General features: G+C 48.0%; 1 protein-coding gene across 1 annotated transcript in view; it reads right to left on the bottom strand.

Moving 5' to 3' along the window:
* Positions 1-15114, bottom strand: part of LOC135911962 (membrane metallo-endopeptidase-like 1) — a 153476-nt gene that overhangs the window by 122217 nt on the left and 16145 nt on the right. Inside the window, exon 3 of the mRNA XM_065444334.1 lies at positions 4608-4773. Coding sequence (XP_065300406.1) covers positions 4608-4773 — 166 coding nt within the window. The remainder of the gene's footprint in view (positions 1-4607; positions 4774-15114) is intronic.

Raw genomic sequence — 15114 nt, 5'->3', positions numbered from 1 at the left:
GAATGTGGGGCCGTAAATGCACACTCTTCAATTATGTTGGAGAAGGTGCACTTTGTTTAATTACAGTGTAAAAAGAAAGGCTACACTAAGTTAGAAAAAGAACAAAATAAAAGTGTGGTTATTCAAAACGCCAAAGAAACAAATGCGCTCACAAAAAGAGGCTATGCTTTTGTCAGTCATTGATATTCATAAAGTCTTATAGCCTTGCGAACTCTTTTGATTGATATCAAATCCTAGCTTTACTCGCGATGTGCAGTGAATATGCCCGAGTAGCCCGATTTGTATAGTACACGTAATTCGTTAAAAAGTACACCAAACTCCTGCGAGTGGTCCCTTTTACACACTGACGTAGTCTTTCTCACGTTTAGGATGAAACCGCGATAAGGGTCGCTTACTCCCTGTTATAAACTGAGAGTCCATGGCTCGTTCGAACAGGTGGGACTACACAGCTGACGCTGTCGAGCAAGCGGGTTCATACATCCAAATCTAGGACCTCGTTCGGGCTAGACCAGATAGTCACGAGCCTCGTTGGAGTGTCTACAGGGTTCGCGTAGCATTCGTGACTCTCGATGGCATGCAACATGTGAATTTGTTCACAAGTGTATAAGACCGTGTTTGTCCTTTGCTTAAACCATGACATGAAATCTATGGGCTGTGTCACAAGCTATTCATCAAACAAGAGCGATTTCAGCACCACGCAGAAGAACGAGCGCACCAAACATGTGGACCAAACCGAACAGGTAGGTAGTGTTTACGTGCGGGGCTTGCATCCAGGCGATTCTGGCACGTATCCTCAGCCTTGCGGCTTCGGATGTCATCGATAGCTAGTTATGGCGTTAGCCAACGAAACGACAGGATCGCTCGAAGTGGAGATATTATGCGAGGCCTTGAGAGGATCGTAAAGCACATGTTGGTCTTGTGGTCGACAGCAATACCTATGGTGGCAGTATACAGTGAGCTCAGATACGGCGGAAGCCCTAATTGTAGTGACTTGCCCACTAAACTAATGCTTGGGGCCACACCACATCGTGTGTTTGGCTTAGACCTTGTAGTACTAACACAATCCGAGGGGCGGCTACTCGGGCACAATAAACGGTGCTGCCCGCGGTGTGCCAAATAGACTTGTGAGACTGCTACCAAGAGTTGGCTTCCTCACTATTCCTGAACGTAGGGACTAATGCGGCACCAAACCTTCATGCGGCACCAGAAATTTCACCCGCCTGCCAAAAGCCAGAAGACTCATTTCATGAATAGCGCTGCTCTCGAAGACAAGTGTCGCACTGCTAGCTGGCGAGCAGGCGCAGTCTGACACAATCAGGGTAATTAATGCAGGGTAATTAAACGCGAAAATAGATGATCAGGAGTCATCAAAAAGAAAGTGAGAGAAACAGAGAGAGTAAATTGGATGCAGAAAATGGATACGAAAAACGCCATCGAGATTTACAAAAATGGCAAGAAAGAAATGAGAACGGAAAATCTGTAAGATAACACTAAGGGCAGAGCCGCCTTGCCATTTGAGGTTCGAGATGGTTGTCTAAGAAGGATAGAGACATATCGGAGCAAATATTCGCAACTAGGCCAGATATGTGTCTGCTGCAGAGCAAATCCGCAGACCACTCAACACATTCTAATAGAATTCAAAAGCATTCACTCAGCTATACCCGTAGGTAACGCAAACCTCTCAGAAGCACTTGGATTTAAAGTGCACGGAAGCATCAACCCATCAGCAGTCGTAATAAGCAGGAGATGCTTATAGTTTTGGTGAAAAAAAATATCCAGCAAAGAGATTGGCAGGACCAGATCCGTTGCGGGCATAAGTATAGCGTACATGGTAGAAAGACAAGTTTCAAGGAAGAGAACAAAGATTAAGGAGATGCATGCAAACTGCAAGAATGAAAAACATGTATAGCATAGCTTATTAAGTCAAGCACTATTTGTCACCATACCGTTTCAACGTCATTTCCGCTAAATCATCATCAGCGTCATCATCAGCATCACATGGGCTCGTGTGGACTTTGAGCTTTCCATCCCGACTGTACATGTTATAGTCTTGCCATTTGGCTTGAATTCATCCACACGATAAATAGCGATTTCTTTCGCTGTTGTTTGCCATTTGGCTGCGTAGCGTATCGGCTTGACAACGTATGTTAAAGGAGTTAAAATCTGATGTTCACAAGAGAACATATTTTTTCCCAGTCTTCAGCGAATAAATAGACGACGACATTTCACATGTTTCAGTTTTTAAGTCTATAGACATAAAATAGTGATAACATTCTCCCTTCAAGTAAATATCATTTGTGTGTATGTTAAACGAAGGTTTCCCAACATTCCTTGCCTTGAGGTTCCCCACCTGTCTCGCCAGTGTGCCGTGTGGTCCCTTCTCCCACCGTATCTCCTTTGTTGTTTGCGCTGTTCAATGGTGGTTTATAAACACACCGATTGTATTCTAAAATTAAAGTTCGGCATCTACAAACCGCGTAGCACCGTAGGGGGCGTCGGGCGATTTCAGTGCTACTTTTTATTGCGGACAAAGTGTAATGAGACTTAGTGCGGAATTAAACCAGCCTGTACACATAAAACGACTCCGTGGGTGCATTAGTGTACCTTTAACACTAATAACTCGTGAGCAAACCTTATGTGACCGACGCCGACGGCCAGTCGTTATGCATCAGCAACGACTAGAGACGCCGGAATCGTGAAAGTGACTTTCAGCTTGCCGGCCATGCAAACGTATTCTCGTTCAGACCACCCCACGAGCACGAATGGAGAGAGCGCTTCGCGGACAGGTGTGGGCCCATGAATAGCGAACGATCAGTCTTGAACGCCGCTGCCATGACGGTGGTTTTTCCAAAAACTACCGAAGCGTGCCATGTGGCGGGCTGCGGTTTTTGTGAAAAGTTTTTTTTTTTTTGAAATTCCACCGGAAGCGGCATGGGGCGAACGGAACTTAGTTTGGGATCCCGTGTTCTAAACAACTGTAATGATTTATAATGTTCTGTACTAATTCTAATGTAAACGCCTTAATCGCACAAGTAGGCAGCGCACTGGTGTAATTATTTTTACATTCTTTGCGTGAAACATTTTGCGCACATCGAGGAATAAAGAGGAGTCGCCGTTGCCATATAGCGTACACCAACCCCTGCTTATTACAGTTATTGAAACAACTATATGTCGTAATTATAGTCATTCAGCGAACTCGTCATAAAATTTTCCTTAAAGGAGGTTATCATGCACAAGGTCTGCCGCATGATGAATTATAACGCAGCTCTTAGAAGAAGATTTCTCCATCACAATTATCATGTGAAACTTTATGGCGATGGCTCGGCACTGTTTAGCTTCTCATAATAGACAGCACTAATTGTGGCCATGCCGTGCCTGCAAACTTCTTAATATCACCCACCCACCTAATTTTCTGCCGCCCCCTGCTACGCTTCCCTTCCCTTGGGATCCAGTCCGTAACTCTTATTGACCATCGGTTATCTTCCCTCCTCATTACATGTCCTGCCCATGACCATTTCTTTTTCTTGATTTCAACTAAGATGTCATTAACTCGCGTTTGTTCCCTAACCCAATCTGCTCTTTTCTGATCCCTTAATGTTACACCTATCATTCTTCTTTCCATAGGTCGTTGCGTCGTCCTCAATTTGAGTAGAACCCTTTTCGTAAGCCTCCAGGTTTCTGCCCCGTAGGTGAGTACTGGTAAGACACATTTATTATATACTTTTCTCTTGAGGGATAATGGCAACCTGCTGTTCATGATCTGAGAATGCCTGCCAAATGCACCCCAGCCCATTCTTATTCTTCTGATTATTTCCGTCTCATGATCCGGATCCGCCGTCACTACCTGCCCTAAGTAGATGTATTCCCTTACGACTTCAAGTGCCTCGCTGCCTATTGTAAATTGCTGTTCTCTTCCGAGACTGTTAAGCATTACTTTAGTTTTCTGCAGATTAATTTTTAGACCCACTCTTCTGCTTTGCCTCTCGAGGTCAGTGAGCATGCATTGCAATTGGTCCCCTGAGTTACTAAGCAAGGCAATATCATCAGCGAATCGCAAGTTACTAAGGTATTCTCCATTAACTTTTATCCCCAATTCTTCCCAATCCAGGTCTCTCAATACCTCCTGTAAACACGCTGTGAATAGCATTGGAGATATCGTATCTCCCTGCCTGACGCCTTTCTTTATTGGGATTTTGTTGCTTGCTTTATGGAGGACTGCGGTGGCTGTGGAGCCGCTATAGATATGTTTCAGTATCTTCACATGCGGCTCGTCTACACCCTGATTCCGTAATGCCTCCATGACTGCTGAGGTTTCGACAGAATCAAACGCTTTCTCGTAATCAATTAAAGCTATGTATAAGGGTTGGTTATATTCCGCACATTTCTCTATCACCTGATTGATAGTGTGAATATGATCTATTGTTGAGTAGCCTTTACGGAATCCTGCCTGGTCCTTTGCTTCACTGAAGTCTAACAGATCTAACAGATCCTTTGTCTTGACAGAAGTCGGGGTTGTTGGAGAAGTATGGGAGAGACCTTTGCCCTGCAGTGGGCGTAACCAGGCTGATGATGATGATGATGAATAGACAGCAGGAACGTGGCCGTACCTCGAGTGTGGCCTTTCCTTGAAGCACGAAGACGACCACAAAGAGGACACCCGAGGCCAGGCAAGCGGCGCTGAACGCAACAAAGGGTGGCACCACCGGTTCTTGCTCTAAGCCACCGATGTTTCCTCGAGCGTTTCTGGAAGCAGCTGTATTTGCGCTATTGTTTCTGCAATAGCGATAACAAGCGCTGAACGCTGCGGCATTGTAGCGGCTGTGAAAAATCGCGAGCAAAACTAGAAAAGCTTTAATAAAGAATACAACTCCTTACCAAGCGAACTTGCGTCCAGAAAGTAAATAACACTCAAATGACAACGACAATGACGAGAGTGGCTGTTGGTCAACAATACAAACTCATGGATCAGGTGAATGAGGTATTTGTGCATGTGTAACCTAGAAGTCGGTGGCGCTAGCTTATAGTTGCGAACGGACAACAGCATTCGCGGCGCGTGCGCCTACTTCTTAGACAAGACTTGCGACAACATTGACGGCTTGATAAGAGTGACGATGGAGTGATAATCGATTGAAAAGCGGTTGGCGGCGAAAATCTCAACGAATGGGCGTGTAAACACAGAGGCAAGCGCTTGGTCTGGCTAATGGCGAACAGAAAGGAACATTAAGGTGAGGAAATTTGGCCAGCCTTCCCCTGCAGAAAATTGTTGCAGCCTCACAAAACTGCGCGTCACGTTATGGAAGCGTTGCAGCCAGAAGGCATGCCACTGTGCGCTCGAAGGATTGTTTTCGTTTTAAATTTGAGAAGCATAGAATTGACCGCTTGATTCAAGGTTGATTTAGATGTAATAGTAAACACGCCAAATGTGCCCCCGGCTTGTGATATTAAATAGTGCGCTGAATGTGGGGACCATCAGATGAATTTACCGCATAAATGGAGTCCATGCCAATGGTTATTAGAACGGCTACTTTATATATTTTTGTGCATCCATTACTGTAACGATGACTTGCAGGCCATGGTGACGGAAAACTGAACAGAATTTCCCTCGTTTAGAACTGCAACTCCTTCTTTTCTTCCTCCTCCGAGTTTCATTCTTGCATGCAGAGTGCCTCGTCAGCGGCAAGTGCATATAATATTTACTCTTGTTAGAACGTATTTTCTGATAAAAGAATATGTATTGCACCTAGCACTGCTCCGTCCTTTTGGTGAATTTCTCCAATGATTTAGGGAAATAGCACTATCAAGGTAAAAAAGGGTCCCTGAAGCGATTTTATGGTTTTGTACAAACGCACTAAGGTGTTAGAGTAGGTCCTTCTGATCATTATTTGACGTATCTAAGTGATCCGCATGAAGCGTGTAATTTATTATAAGGTTTTAAAAATGTACGTCGGTGCCGGTCGCAGCAAACCGCTCGGCTCAATTTTCAGCCGCCCCTAACCATTTGACGTAAATTGCCCTAATGATACTAGTAGGGCGAGCTATCCGACTTGCTACCTAGGGCGCGTCATCAATAATTTTTCCAACTTTATAGAGGCAAGAAATCTTGTTCGTAAGAGTTAGAATGGCAGGTAATTTGTTTATTTTCATAGAAATACACATAGAATGCAAAAGAGCAATTTCTCACTGCACTCAAGCACTTCCGACACACAGCAAGTGTCGGCTGCTTGTGTTACAACGTGCTGCATGTTGACGAGAGTTCAGGGTCAACGTTGCTCTCGACGTTTATTTTCGCAATAAGCATGGTTCACCCTAATTACGTTGTGGGTCGCAAACGTAACGACTGGCAATATGTCAAGCTGCGACATCGCGTCGCTCTGGAAGGCCGCAGACGAGCGGAGTGGCTGCAGCGCCTCGGACTGTCGCTCTCAGATCGGTGCCAGGCCTTGCGCGTTTGTGGCCGTCATTTTACGCCGGTGGATTACTACCACAATAGTGTTTCGCGTGTCCTGTACTCGATTAAACGCAAGCCCAAGCGGGCTAAGCCTGGCCGTTCGATTGTGTATTTTTACGGGATGAGCAGAGCCACAAACGTGAATTGCCTGCACGCTGCAGCCACCTGCTGCCACGAGCTCAAGTCAGGTGTTCACGTCTTACTTTCTACGCCCTACCTTCTTTCCTTTTGTGCTTTCAACATCTCCTGTGGCGTTGACAAACACCTGCCCTGAGTCAAAACAGATCAGGTCCACTTACTTTACTGGAGGAAGAAGAAGCATGTCCTTGCTGCGGACGCGTCCGCGCCGGCTCCCGCTTTCTCGCCAATTTAAATGTGCCTGTTGCCCAGTTTTGTGCCTTCTCTACTCGGAATCGGATTCTTGAAGTTCTCTTCTACCTAGGGAGACCACATTTCGGCAAGTGCGTGACCTCTGGACTTTTTTACGAGTGATTTCAGCTCTCGCCGCCCCGCTTCGGGCTCTAAGCCTAACGGCGAGTACGGCCGCCGCCATTAACCCACGTCTCGACTCCGACCAAGCCGCCGCCGACCCCAGACGTCCCCGCGCCCACCCCGGCTGTGGTGGCCTCCAGCGATCACAACAAACGAGCCTTCCACCCAACAACGACCCTACAGCGATGGCATACGAAGTCAATGGGCAAGACACGAGCCCGGAAGACTTCACCGCAGACGCAGGGTGGACTATCGTGGCGCCGCGCCCGTCAGTAATCAAGACTGCGTTGAGTCAGCCCAACCTCGTTAACCATCAACGAAAGGGAGGAAATACGAACGGAACTGTCTCAACAGCCAGAAACGCCTTTATCAAAGCAAGCAGGATGCCCGCGTTGCCCCAAGATGACATCAAGATCGTGATTCGCATACGTGGCGGTATCAACATAGCCAAGGTAGGCCAACTTACGGTCACCAAAGCAATTTGCATGGCTGCTTGCATCGAATCTACCGAGCGAAGCGAGGACACGATATGCCGCAATTTGAAGCAGAACATCATGGTGGTCAGCACACCGTCCGAAGCGAACGCAGCAAAATACCTCAGGATCCGCAGCATTTCCATAGGAGAGCAAACGTTTGAAACCACTGCATATAGGACGGCGCCGCACGAAACATGCAAAGGCGTTATAAGAGGGGTTCCGCTCGATGAGACGCAGGACTCCATAAACCGCAAGATCGTCAACCCACGCAACCCGCTCGCTCTGGCGGCAAAGAGAATCAAGGAAACTGGCACGGTCATCGTCGCCTTCGACGGCTTTCGAGTCCCGAACTATGTCAGATACGACAACGCCCTGATCAAGTGTTCCCTTTACCGCAAGCAGATCGTCATGTGCCATGTGTGCGGCAGACTCGGCCATCGTGCCGACGTATGCCCCTCGCCTGACGACGCAATTTGCAAAGGCTGTGGACTAGCTAACCCTATCGCAGGTCATGTGTGCACCTCGATCAAATGTGCGCTCTGCGAGGGAAATCATGTCACGGCAAGCAAGGAATGCAACAACCGCTTCCAACTCCCCTACGTCGTCCGAAGAAGACGAGTTGAAAGAAAAATTGCAGCAAACGCAAGCAACAGCACCACGAGATCAGGGCCCATCGCCCTGAGTCAGCACGACTTCCCGCCGCTCAAGGACGCCGAGTGTAGCGCCATCAACCACAACGTGGCCGCCAACGCAGATGCTCGCTTGTCCGGCGAGCGGGGCCGCTCGAGATCGAGGAACCGCGGTCGCCTGTCGTCACGATCGCGAGGACGCTCCAGGAACCCGAGCCAGAGATCCTCGTCAAGGATACGATTCGCCCCCAGCCCACGAGTTGGCGGTGATGACCGGTTGACGTGGGCCCAACGATTTCAGCAGCACCAACAACAGGAGCTACAAGAACAGCAGCACCAACAGCAGGCCGCCAGCCAGGTGAGTCCGATGGCACGGCCAGAGCAAGTAGAAATAGCAAATACGATTAAAAGACTAGAACACGAAAACAAAGAGTTAAGGCAAACCATCACACAACTTGTCGAGGAAATCAGACAACTCAAAACGCCACCACCCCCCAACTCTAATCAAACCGAAGTCACATCAGAACCCATGGTAGTGGAAGTACTGGTCGCGGAATCCATGCGCAATCCGCATAAGAGAAAAGCCGTGACAAACACACATTCATCGGGCACGGACAGCGACATTAGGGAAATCAAGGAACTGGTCAGCGGGCTTGCAACTACCGTCGCGTCACTAAAGGAAGGGCAAGACAAACTTGCGACGAGAGTAGGGACCCTCAAGGAAGGTTACGACAAGGTAACGCTACAGATCAACCACATGATGGAGACGATCAACATCCATGGTGCAAGGCTCAACGTGCTAGAAATGGCAGACCACCCACCTGTGACGTCACAGCCTACTATCACCAAGCTACTTCGGGCGTTGTCGCTCGATAGACATAGCAACAACGTGGCCTCACAAAGGCCACCCAACGCCAACAACAAAGATGGCTGTGCAAACTGAAACGTTTCGCCTTTGGCAATGGAATTGTAGGGGCTACGTCCGTAAAAAGGCCCCCCTGCAACAATACATTCGAGCCATAAAAGACAAACCCCAAGTCATTCTCCTACAAGAGACAAATACCGCTACACCTTCGCTACCCGGCTATGACGTGACCGCAACCACACCGCAACACAAATGTAGAGGTATCGCCACGTTGGTCAGCAACAAGCTGGCCCACACGACACACAACGTTAATCACGACCGCAGCAATTGCGAATTCATTCTCACGGAAGTCTTCCCTAGAGCCAAGAACGCCAAGAGCATATTCATCCTAAACGTTTACAGCAGCCCCAAGCACAGAGCACAAAAATTTAAGCAAATACTCCAGCTCGCCCGCAACCGTGCCGGCGACAACCCCGTGATCGTGGCCGGGGACTTCAACGCCCCTAACACGGCCTGGGGATACGTCGCCAGCAGAGCCAAAGGCAAGGACTTGCTAAACGACGCCGATGAACTTGACCTAACGCTCATCACGAACGCCGAGCACCCCACAAGAACGTGTAACTCGGTCAACCGCGACACAACGCCAGATCTCACTTTCGTCCGCAACGTTCCAAACTATCAGTGGAACAACCTGTTCGAGGATCTCGGCAGCGATCATCACATTGTTGAGACAACAATTGACACCCCATCCAGAGAACCCAGGAAAATGACGTACGTCGACTGGGACAAGTTCCGCGAGTTCAGACACGAACGCCCAACAGGCAAAGAATCAATGGAACAATGGACGTCGCAACTAAAGGCCGACATTAAGGCGGCCACGAAAGAAACAGAGACAGATCTTCCCGTTCATAGCATGGACAGCCGACTGGCCCACATGCTCGAAGCCAAACAATCGCTCACCAGGAGATGGAAAGAACAAAGACACAATCGACGGCTCAGGAAAAGAATTTCTTCCCTCAACCGGCTGATTGCAGAATATTGCACGCAACTATCTAACCAGCAATAGAACGAGGTGTGCGACGCTGCGGACGGCCGCATCAACAGCGGGACGACGTGGCACCTGCTCAAACATCTTTTAGATAGAACCAAAACCAAAGCGGACCAGGGTCGTACGCTGAACAAGATCATGCACGAGGAACTCAAAATTACTACGGAAAATGAGCTCATTGACCGTCTCGCCGACAAGTACCTCCCGCTGGCCAAAAATATTAGAGGCACGACCGCCGATGCATATCGCGGCAAAGCCAAGCCAGAGCTTGATCGGGACTTCTCAACCGAAGAGATACGCACGGCCCTTCAGAACCTAAACAGCAAGTCAGCGCCGGGGCCGGATGGCGTAACTAACAAGGCACTAAGAAACCTCGACGAAACATCAATCGAAACCCTCACAGAGGAAATCAACAACATCTGGAGGAATGGAGCACTACCAGAAGACTGGAAAACGGCCCTTATCGTGCTCATCCCAAAGCCTGGCAAGGCGCCCAACATCAATAACCTCAGACCTATCTCGCTGACGTCTTGCGTCGGCAAGGTAGCCGAGCACGCGGTCCTAAACAGGGTCTCGAAACATCTCGAAGATAAAGATGTCTACCCCGCAGCAATGATCGGCTTTAGACCCGCGCTATCCACTCAAGGCGCCATGAAGCTCCTCAAGCATCAGATCATTGACGCAGACACGAGAGACGCGAGAGTAATCCTAGGGCTAGACCTCGAAAAGGCATTCGATAATTTATCAGATGACTACATACTGGACACGATCTCCAACCTCGACCTCGGCACGAGACTCTACGCTTATACAAAATCATTCCTGAGTGACAGAACGGCCACCGTCCGTCTAGGGGCAATCAAGTCCCAGAAATACAAACTCGGAGGCAGGGGCACCCCGCAAGGTTCTGTCATCTCTCCGACGCTTTTTAACCTTGCGCTAGCCGGCCTAGGCAAGAAATTGGATCAAATCGAGGACGTCAAATACACGATATACGCCGATGACGTAACGCTCTGGGTCCCCGGAGGTAGCCTGGGATCAATTGAAAGCGCTCTGCAGGAAGCGATCGACGTGATCGAGGAATACCTCGCTCCCGCTGGCCTGCGATGTTCGCCTGCGAAGTCAGAGCTCCTCGTCTACAAACCATCGAGGAGCGGTCCCAAACCAAAGAACGAAATCAGAGACACACACGTCGTTACTCTAAGAACAAAAGACGGAGGAACCATTCCACACGTCAGCAAAATCAGAGTCCTTGGGATGTTCATTGAGAGCAACGGCTCTAACCCAGCTACAGTGGAGAAGATCGCGACAAAGTCGAATAATGCCTTGAGTCTCATACGACGCGTAGCCAACAGACAACACGGCCTTCAGGAAGAAAATCTCCTCAAGCTAACACACGCCTTTGCGCTATGCCACTTCACCTACGAGGCGGCCATGCACAGATGGAAGGTAGCGGAGAAGGACAAACTCAACGTACAACTGAGGAAGCTAGTCAAACAAGCGCTGGGAATCCCCAAGAACACCGAGACAGACCTCCTGCTGCAACTGGGGGTACACAACACACTTGAAGAAATCGCCGAAGCTCAAGAACGGGCTCAATGGACAAGACTCTCTGGAACCAAACAGGGTAGAGAAATCCTAGCCAAACTAGGCCATGACACCACAGTAATCGAGACTCTATATCAAAGCGTTCCGACGGACACACGCAACTCCTACACGGTTCGCCCACTGCCGCGGAACATGAACCCCACGCACCATCAACCCAGAAGGCTGGCACGCGGATAGTTCATCCTGCGCGAAATACGTGAAAAGAAAATCCTAGCCTGTTTCGTTGACGCGGCACAGTACCCAACCAGGAAGGCCTTCGTTGCCACCGCGATCAACAAGCAAGGTCAAGTGAGAAACGCTCTCACAGTCAAGACCCACAAGTCCGAGATAGAAGAACAGGTTGCCATCGCACTCGCGCTCACAGACCCGACCACCACCCACGTCTACAGCGATTCACGCTCAGCCGTCAAAGCCTTTCAGAAAGGAACAGTTGCAAGACAAGCACTACAAATAATCAATCGATCCGCACCGCTGCAGCATCACACCATCTGCTGGTTCCCGGCACACCTCGGAGAGATCGAGGACGCCGCTCGCAATCTCAATGAGATGGCTCACAGGACCGCGCGAGACCTAACCTTCCGCGACGCCACCTATTCTGGTCGTGACCATCCCAGCGATAATCGGGACCCTCCCTCCACATATAACGAGATCATAAAGCACTTTTATCTAGACCGCAGAATATACAGCACACCTCACAATAAGCTCACCAGACCTCAAGCCCTGACGTTCAGAATGCTTCAAACAAACACGTACCCCACGCAGAACAGACTACATCACTACATGCCTGACCTATACAAAACATCACATTGCGAAAATTGCCATAGCACACTAGACGTACATCACTTGCTCTGGCCGTGTGGTCGGACCCACGCAAACAAGGATCAAGACTCCGCCAGGCTACAAGACGCATTACGCAGCACGGACCTGGCGGAGCAGCTCTGGGCCGTCCAGCGAGCCCACGATGCGGCCAGGGAGTTACAACTCCCGGTCCCAACGTGGGAGTAGCCCGCTCTATGGGACCTTGCGCCCCGTAGCTCGCAGGACCTTTCTATAAAGTTACTCCATCCATCCACTTACTTTACTTACTTACATACTTACTTATCAAACACAGTAGCTGTAACGAAGTCTATTCTACTTTGGTGCTGTTGTAAATTTTCCTCAGGAGCCTAATCGTGAACACCTTTTTGTAATTCGTTAACATGTTTTACACCTGGTTAGAGCAATACTAGCTCGTTGTTTGGCTGGTTAAGCTCGGCGCCACCAGGTGGCTGGACCATGCTGACCGATCAGTCCGCTCACGTACATCTACACTAAAATTCCTTCATCAGCTTGAGTTTACGCCTCCACCAATCCGTCGAAACGCCCAGCTCGCCTGTGGTTACCGAAATACTGGACACGTTTGGCGCTGCGACTGAATGCTCGCAACGCTTCGCTGCTCGCTGCTTCGATAGCTCCCGCTTGTGGTCCACTGCCAAGCTGCTGGCGGAAAAGTTTGAGAGGCTTCGCGCGCTTGCTCCTATACAACCGGAAGTAGACGCCACGACATGCAGCCATGACGCAGAGCCAGTGAAGGCGGAGCCTAGCCCCGATCACTCGGCGAACAACTTGAGGAGAAAATGCATGGCTGTGGAGGAGGGTAACTTGTAACTGTCCGTAGCTGTCTTATTATCAGATGCTTTACACAAATAAGGTGGGAATGTTTATCTATAGCTGCACCCTACACATCTATAAAATTTGTTCCAACCGTTTTAGAGGTCCTTTCAATAATTTCACCCAACAATTATTTATTATTTTAAATTAGGTCACATGCTGCAGTAGACACATAGAAAGCGATCTGTAGAGCATAGTTTACTAAACGGAATGATATTTGCATTCAGCAACCTATTTTTACGCCGGATATCTCAAAAGTGGCTTCATTTGTAAATTTTTCGATTACCAGGAATGTCTTCACGAATAATCGGCTTCACTCTCACAGCTATGTGTCCCAAAAGTAAACCCAAAGAGTAATCGTTGGAATGTATAATTTATTTGCTATATGGTTACTGTGGTTTGCGTTCACTTCTGGAACAACCAAAACAATTCGTCACACTACATAAAAATGGTATCTGTATTCTGTATCTGCATCTCTATCTGTATAAAATCATGCATTCTGCTCTGAAAAGCTGAGCGAAAATGTGCATGTAGTACGACGCAACGGAAAAAGACACTTGGAAAATCTGTGAATATATGTACTTCCATATCATGGTTTGAACGTTCTATTAAAATGCTGATATGCTGAGGCAGCATACGGTGGATATGAGACCAAGCTGTGTGTCCCAAACGTTAGAGGTGCACTAATGCGGAGCTCTAAATCACTTTGCGAACGTAAAGTGAAGATTCGACAGTCTGTAGTATCCAATTTTCCGTTGCAAAATGTATGTTACTGGTACTGAAAATGTAGCCCAAATTTCCGTTTATGGAATTCTGTGCTTAATCAAATCTCCGGGTCGTCCGTGTGTGGTGCATCTGGCATTTTGCTTAGTTCGGTGCCGTAAATGTTATTGAAACTCTCCAAGTTCAATATATAGATACTTTAGAATGCAAAGTAGTCAATCCTTAAGAAAGCGACAATTAATTCTACTCTAGCGTATGCCGCCAAAAGCTTGACATCGCGGCGAGCTTGCGTGGTCACTGAAACGCAGGATAACCACCAGTCTTTCGTTTCCGGGTATTTTGTGGCTCATAATGCTATCTGCAGTGGTAAGAGTAGCATTTCTGATTTGAAGGGCGTCATTTTCCTAATACCGCCTAAACTATTTTCTCTCTCTCCTCTCAGTCTTTATTGTGGACATTAAGGGGACAATATTATTCGGGTTAAGAGCCACAGAAAACAAATTTGTAAGTGTTGGCCTATCTTCGTGACTAGTAAAGTACGACAAATTCATTTATCAATCTTGGGAACTCTAAAAGATTCTCAACGATGAAACTTGTGAGGATGAAAAGCCAAATTGGTATTTCAGAACTTGGACGAGTTTTCATTCTCAAGAAAGGTACGGCAATGTTGTCGAAATTATAAGGTATAAAGTGCTCTGTAAAAACCTACTGTGAAGGTTTATCTCGCTATCTCGACTGCTCTTGGCAAGGACTTTCTGGTTGTCGCCAGATAATCATGTGATCCAAGCTCCAAAACTAATAGCGTAATGTAAGTGAGCATACCTTTGTTCAGCGTAGCACATAAATCAAGAAAAACAACATTCATATATGTGTTCCGAATGCCCTCAAAACTCTAAATGAAATGCGACTTTATTTAGAATCTATAGTGGTCCTCCCGAGTAGGGATTCGACTCTGTGCTACATATACCGTGATTGTCCTTCTTTCTTCTAACCATCGTTCGCCCAGGTTACCTAACAACGGGCGGGCACGTCCTGTGCTACCGGGGCTTAGCGGAGAGAAGAGAACTAGGATTCGGATTCCTGATTAATAAGAATATAGCTGGTAACATACAGGAATTCTATAGCATTAACGAGAGGGTGGCAGGTCTTGTTGTGAAACTTAATAAGAGGTACAAAAT

The sequence above is a fragment of the Dermacentor albipictus genome, chromosome 1, assembly GCF_038994185.2.
Source record: "Dermacentor albipictus isolate Rhodes 1998 colony chromosome 1, USDA_Dalb.pri_finalv2, whole genome shotgun sequence".
Classification (NCBI taxonomy): Eukaryota; Metazoa; Arthropoda; class Arachnida; order Ixodida; family Ixodidae; genus Dermacentor; species Dermacentor albipictus.
The sequence above is the reverse complement of the archived record's forward strand: the minus strand, read 5'-3'. Positions and strand labels throughout refer to the sequence as shown.